General features: G+C 47.2%; 1 protein-coding gene across 1 annotated transcript in view; it reads right to left on the reverse strand.

Annotated features, from left to right (window-relative positions):
* Positions 1-7,071, reverse strand: part of LOC127005192 (uncharacterized) — a 43,440-nt gene that overhangs the window by 6,527 nt on the left and 29,842 nt on the right. Inside the window, exons 2-3 of the mRNA XM_050873885.1 lie at positions 5,671-6,532; positions 297-491 (exon numbers count right to left, since the gene is read on the reverse strand). Of these exons, the coding sequence (XP_050729842.1) occupies positions 297-491; positions 5,671-6,357 (882 nt within the window). The 5' untranslated portion in view covers positions 6,358-6,532. The remainder of the gene's footprint in view (positions 1-296; positions 492-5,670; positions 6,533-7,071) is intronic.

The raw sequence follows: 7,071 nt of genomic DNA on the forward strand, positions 1-7,071 counted from the left end.
TGTGTGTGTGTGTGTGTCCATTTTATATATTTCACATAAGGACCAATATTTCTCATTAAAACAGTAATCAAAATACTACTACTACTACTACTACTACTACTACTACTACTACTACTACTACTACTACTACTACTACTATTACTACTACCACTACTACTACTACTACTACTACTACTACTATTACTACTACCACTACTACTACTACCACTACTACTACTACTACTACTACAACTACCACAACAACACGAACAAACACAGCAATCACACCCCTTACCGCCACTCGCACAAGCACTAACCAGTTTATCCCATCGCAGGGTGAGGGAGTGGACGAGGGAGGAGAGGTGGAGGAGGAGGAGTATGGTGGTGGTGAGGATGGTGAAGACAGCTGTGAAGACGACCACTCTTAGTCTCCAGGCACCGGGCAGCACGAAGATACTTAGCCGCGCCGTGCCCACAGTACAGGCGCATGTCATGGTGATCACGGATACTACCTGTTGGGGGGAAGGGCGTGATAAGAAAGGGAAAATATGTAGTGAGGTGAAGGAATGCATGTACGGGAAGGTGGGGCGAAATGGCACGGATGGGTAATATGGACCAGCCCGTTTTCCGTGTTTTTAGCTTCTGCCCGCTATTGATAAGGATATGGACTTACTCCTCGGCTCATTAGTCAGCTGTAACATCGGAGCAAGTTTGGACGCCGTTGTTTGTTTGTGTGAGAAAAATCCCAGAATATTTCATCACCAGCTGATCTGTTGGTAAAGGTCTGATAAAATCGTGTTTGTAGGAATACTCTGACTCTAATTTCATGTGTTATTGCATGATTCTTTGGTGTTACTCTGTGAATGAGTCTGACTACTGAAACATTTTTATGCACCGCCATTGTTCCGCGGAGATTGTTGTTAACATTTTCATTGGCCTCGGGGCATAACGGCTCACTTAACAATAATAATTATTTTTTGCTGCCAACTAACTCACAACTTCACAGAACAAAGATAAGGACAAAGTGTCCTCTGTTTCTTTTATATGAATATTAATTTTGTGTTCAGGAGGGTAAAGTTACTTTTCATTTACGAGTTCATGTTGTTCATGCTACTGAGCCAAAGAACAATCATTTTTGTAATGCATCAAGAACTTTTATGTTCAGAAAGGTAATTTCGCTTGTGAGTAGTTTCATGAGAGTTCACTGGTGTTCATGCTACTGAGCCACAAATCATTTATTTTTGTAATGGAATAAGAACGTTATGTTCCGGAAGGTAATATCACTTTTCATTTGTGAGTAGTTTATAGGAATTCATGCTACTGAGCCTAAGAGCAATTATTTTCTAATGGAATAAGAACTAGATTATTTTAGTTTTATGTTAAGTAATCTTTCAAGTGTGATTCTCTATCAGAACGTATGTTTTGGCATGTTATCAATTATTTCCATACGAGGGCCATTTTGCCCCATATGTGAGGTCCGTTTTGCCCCACCCATTGTACAAAATGGCCCACCTGTGGCTATATTATTACTTTAATTCTCATGAGTAAAGGATTCAAAGTAGTTCTTCCAAAGAGAGTTTATTTTGTTTAATGATGAATGAAGATTGCAAAAACACCAACTATCTCGGAATACAGGACAAAATTGCTGCAAAATCTGAAGTGAAATCTTAAGGGTGCTGAACGTATGTAGGGAGAAGACAGGTATAGGACAGAAGATGCTGAACGTGTGTAGGGAGAAGACAGGTATAGGACAGAAGATGCTGAACGTGTGTAGGGAGAAGACAGGTATAGGACAGAAGATGCTGAACGTGTGTAGGGAGAAGACAGGTATAGGACAGAAGATGCTGAACGTGTGTAGGGAGAAGACAGGTATAGGACAGAAGATGCTGAACGTGTGTAGGGAGAAGACAGGTATAGGACAGAAGATGCTGAACGTGTGTAGGGAGAAGACAGGTATAGGACAGAAGATGCTGAACGTGTGTAGGGAGAAGACAGGTATAGGACAGAAGATGCTGAACGTGTGTAGGGAGAAGACAGGTATAGGACAGAAGATGCTGAACGTGTGTAGGGAGAAGACAGGTATAGGACAGAAGATGCTGAACGTGTGTAGGGAGAAGACAGGTATAGGACAGAAGATGCTGAACGTGTGTAGGGAGAAGACAGGTATAGGACAGAAGATGCTGAACGTGTGTAGGGAGAAGACAGGTATAGGACAGAAGATGCTGAACGTGTGTAGGGAGAAGACAGATATAGGACAGAAGATGCTGAACGTGTGTAGGGAGAAGACAGGTATAGGACAGAAGATGCTGAACGTGTGTAGGGAGAAGACAGATATAGGACAGAAGATGCTGAACGTGTAGGGAGAAGACAGGTATAGGACAGAAGATGCTGAACGTGTGTAGGGAGAAGACAGGTATAGGACAGAAGATGCTGAACGTGTGTAGGGAGATGACAGATATAGGACAGAAGATGCTGAACGTGTGTAGGGAGAAGACAGATATAGGACAGAAGATGCTGAACGTGTGTAGGGAGAAGACAGATATAGGACAGAAGATGCTGAACGTGTGTAGGGAGAAGACAGGTATAGGACAGAAGATGCTGAACGTGTGTAGGGAGAAGACAGGTATAGGACAGAAGATGCTGAACGTGTGTAGGGAGAAGACAGGTATAGGACAGAAGATGCTGAACGTGTGAAGGGAGAAGACAGGTATAGGACAGAAGATGCTGAACGTGTGTAGGGAGAAGACAGGTATAGGACAGAAGATGCTGAACGTGTGTAGGGAGAAGACAGGTATAGGACAGAAGATGCTGAACGTGTGCAGGGAGAAGACAGGTATAGGATAGAAGATGCTGAACGTGTGCAGGGAGAAGACAGGTATAGGATAGAAGATGCTGAACGTGTGCAGGGAGAAGACAGGTATAGGATAGAAGATGCTGAACGTGTGCAGGGAAGGGAATGAATGAATGAGAAGCGAAAAAAAAGGTGAAGGATGGAAAAAGTTGGTCAGAAGAAAGTTACAAATGTGAGTGAGTTGTTAGCGAGTAAGGAAAGAGGGAGAATAAATAAAGAGGGAGATAGTGAGTGAAGGAATAAATGTAGAGGGGAGGGAAGCAGTGAAAATCGAAATAAAGAAAAATGAAATGAAAAGGAGGTGGGTGACTGGAAACGAAGAAAAGAAAGAAGAAAAAAATACAGTAGTGAGGTGAAGGAGTGAATGTAGAGGAAAAGGAATACCGAGAAACAAAGGAAAAGGGAAAGATGGCGAATGAAGGAGAGAGAAAAATGAGGTGAAGAGGAAACGAGTGACCGGAAAAGAAGAAAAGAAAGAAAAGGAAAAGTTGGGAGGTGAAGAAAGGAATGTAGAGGAACAGAAATACCAGAGAAACGAAGGAAAAGAGGAAAATAGCGACAGAAGAAGAGGGAGAGGGAGGAATGTGATGAAAGGGAGGTGGTTGAGCGAAAAGGAAGAGCATGAAGGAAAGGGAAAAAAAAAAACAGAGGTGAAGGAAGGAATGTAGAGGAAGAGAAATACCAGAGAAACGAAGGAAAAGAGGAAAATGGCGACAGAAGAAGAGGGAGAGGGAGGAATGTGATGAGCGAAAAGGAAGAGAATGAAGGAAAGGGAAAAAAAAAGAGGTGAAGGAAGGAATGTAGAGGAAGAGAAATACCAGAGAAACGAAGGAAAAGAGGAAAATGGCGAATGAATGAGAGGGAGAGGGAGAAATGTGATGAAAGGGAGGTGGTTGAGCGGAAAAAAAAGAGAATGAGCAGTGAGGTGAAGGAATGAATGTAGAGGAATATCTGAGAAACAAACAAACAAAAAAAAAAAAAAGAGAAAGAAAGATGGCGAAGGAAGAGGACGGAAAAAAATATACGAATGAGACTTGGATTGAGCTGACGCGAAGAGGAGGAAGAAAAGAACGAGAAGGAAAAAAAAAGGGGGGTGGGGTGGGGGTGGGGGAGAGGTTGTTTAAAAAGTTTGTCGCAATACATTTTACTGCACAAAAGTTCCGCTGCTTCAACGCAAAAAAACAAAATAATTACTCCTAGTTTTCACACCTCGCTGCACCCTTGAAAAATATACATACCTAGGAAACACACACACACACACACACACACACACACACACACACACGAAGGGGGAGCAGGAGGGGTATGGAGGAGGAGGTAGGAGCAGGACATGTGAGGGTGCTGGGTGCTGGGTGGAGTGGGACAAGAGGCAAGTGGGTGGAGTCAACGTTGCGGTCGAGTGATATGCCAGATGGAAGGGAAATCTACAGGGGAAGCAGGGGAAATGGCAGATGGAGTTCAGTGTCGGGAGGTGCAGTATTCTGAGTGTAGGAAGGAACAACCCCTCACATAACAGCTGCTTAAATGACACTCCCTTGAGCAGGTCTAGATGTAAGAGGGATCTAGGGGTCTTAGTGACCTCTGATCTCCGTCCAAATTATCGTATTAACCACATATCGTATCTATCATTTTTATGCCTCAAACTCTCGTACCTACACAAGTAACGTGAGAAAATCAAAGTTGGTGCTAAAACTGTTGAATATTGATGTTTTTCGTTCTTTGTTGTTACAGTTATCGGTCAGCAACTACGAAAATGAAATGCGATGAGTACGATAATTTGGCAACGCTGGTCCAAGGGCACAATGCATTCAAGCTAGAAATCGAGCAAACAGAGTACTGGGATTCATTTCAAGGAGCGTAAGCAACAGAAATACCGAAGTCATCCTCAAGCTATATTTGGCATTAGAGAGAACTCATTTCGATTATGCGGTTTAGTTCTGGTCACCTTACAATAGAATGGATATAAAAATGTTAGCATCGGTACTGAGGAGGAGGATTAAGATGATTCAGGGGTATTAAAAAAAAAAAAAAAAAAAAAAAACTTGCCATATGAGGAAAGACAAACAATTAAACTTGCATTCTCTAGAAAGGCGAAGGGTGCGAGGAGATTTGATCGAAGTTTATAAATGGATGAAGGGCTATAATAAGGTTCTGATGATATGAGAACCGGGTAGGACACGTAGTCATGGGTTTAAACTGGATAAAATCAGATTCAACAAAGATATAGGCAAAAATAGGTTTACCAACAGAGTGGTTGATGAGTGGAACAGGCTTGGCAGTCATGTTGTGAATGCCGACACAATATTCACATTCAGAAATAGATTAGATAAATTCATGGACAGTGGTGCTGGGTGGGGTTAGGTTCACAGGAGTTCCCTTGTACACACCGGACTCTCGCAGACTCCTTACGTTCTTGTGTTCTTATATATGAAAGCGGGTGTGGTTGTGGGTGTGGGTGTGGGTAGGAGTTGGGTTGACTGGTGGCGGGGTTGTGTGTGTGGGGTTGTGTGACGTGAGTGGAGGTGCGGGTTGAGGTGAGACAGGGTGTGAAATGAGGGTATAGGTGTGGGTGAGTGGGGGGGTTGGGGGTTGTTTGTGTGGGGGTGTTGTGGGTATGGGAGTGAAGGGGCGTGTTTTGATGGTTGTGGGGCTGGATGGGGATGTGAGAGGGGATGTAGTGGGTGTGGAAGGGAGGGGAGGGTGTGTGAGGGGAGGGACTGCTTGGGGTGGGGGTGGGAGGAGGTGTGAGGGTGTGTAAGGCTGTGTAAGGGGCGGGGTTGCTTGGGGTGGGGGTGGGAGAGCGGGTTGCGAGGGCCGATAAAGAGAGGAGGGGGACTCACCACCAAGAGAAGCCTGAATATCCCGACGGAGGTTTTGAGGTGCGAGTCGTCCCAGGCGAGGGTGACGGTGGGGGTGGGGCGGCGGCGCTGGAGCTCGGGGGAGTAGCTGGGGCTGGGGTGGGGGTCGTCGTCCTCCTCGTCGGGGTGGCGGCCGGCGTGGGAGTCCCAGGAGAGGCGGGAGTCGCAGCGGGAGAGGGTATCCAGGTCCGGCGGGAAGAAGTCGTGGTCGTGGGGGAAGTCGAGGTCCGCGTGGGAGGACTGGATGGTGAAGGAGTCCCAGTCGGAGGTCCAGCGGCGGCACTCCAGCTGCTCGATGTCCCTCAACAGCTCCTGCACCTCGTCGTAGCCACAGATGTCCGAGATGGAGGGCAGCTCCCGCCGCAGACGAGACACCCCCGACCCCACCTCCTCCGCAGTGCCCACAGAGCCCGAGAGGAGCGAGCCGCGGGAGCCAAGACCTGAGCCGGTGCGGGAGCCCGGCCGGGACACGGAGCGCAGGGACCCCGACGCCCTGGATAGCACGGAGGGGCGGGAGCCAGAGCTGAAGGACCTGTGGTTGAAGATCTTCGGCCTGGCGCCCCCCGGCCACCTAGTGTTGAGGGGCGGCGCCTTGCTGTGCACGTAGGGCCCCGAGCCGCTGGTGGAGGGGCGAGAGTCGCACATCACTTCCTCGTTGGCCTGCACCATGGCACACGCGGGGCGGGCGGCGGGGGGCGGGCGCGGCGTGGGGGGGCCGGACGGCAGCCTGGGCGCGGGGTGGAGGGCGGTGCTAGGCGCCCACCACCACCTCCACACCCACGGCCCACCATGACACTCTCACGCCCATCCCACTCTGGCCTCATCTACGCTGCGGCTCGGCGGTCTGCGGGGTGAGGAGGAAGACAGTCAACACTCTAAACCTCAGGAACCCGGCACTCAAAGAGATAGCCACTCAGACACACTCAAAGGCAGCCAAGAACTCAAACAGGCACTCAGGCATTCAGCCAGACACTCAGTCACTCAGGCATTCGGCCAGCTAGACATTCCGTCGTTAGGGAAGGTAACTCATTCAGGCCAGCGATCAGTCAAGCGTTCATCCAGTCAGTCAGTCAGTTGTGCATGTGATGGTAGTGGCTATGATGACTATGGCTTCAGTAGTAGTAGTAAATTTATATAGTAGTAATAGTAGTAGTAGTAGTAGTAGTAGTAGTAGTAGTAGTAGTCGTGAGTTGATGTAGTTTTATTGCAAGTAGTAATAATGGTCATTGCGTGAAGGATATAAAAATTAACACACACACACACACACACACACACACACACACACACACACACACACACACACACACACACACACACACACACACACACACACGTGGATGGAAAGAAAGAAGTATAAGATAGAGATAATATTGATGTTGACGA

This window comes from Eriocheir sinensis, chromosome 29 (assembly GCF_024679095.1).
Source record: "Eriocheir sinensis breed Jianghai 21 chromosome 29, ASM2467909v1, whole genome shotgun sequence".
Taxonomy (NCBI): domain Eukaryota; kingdom Metazoa; phylum Arthropoda; class Malacostraca; order Decapoda; family Varunidae; genus Eriocheir; species Eriocheir sinensis.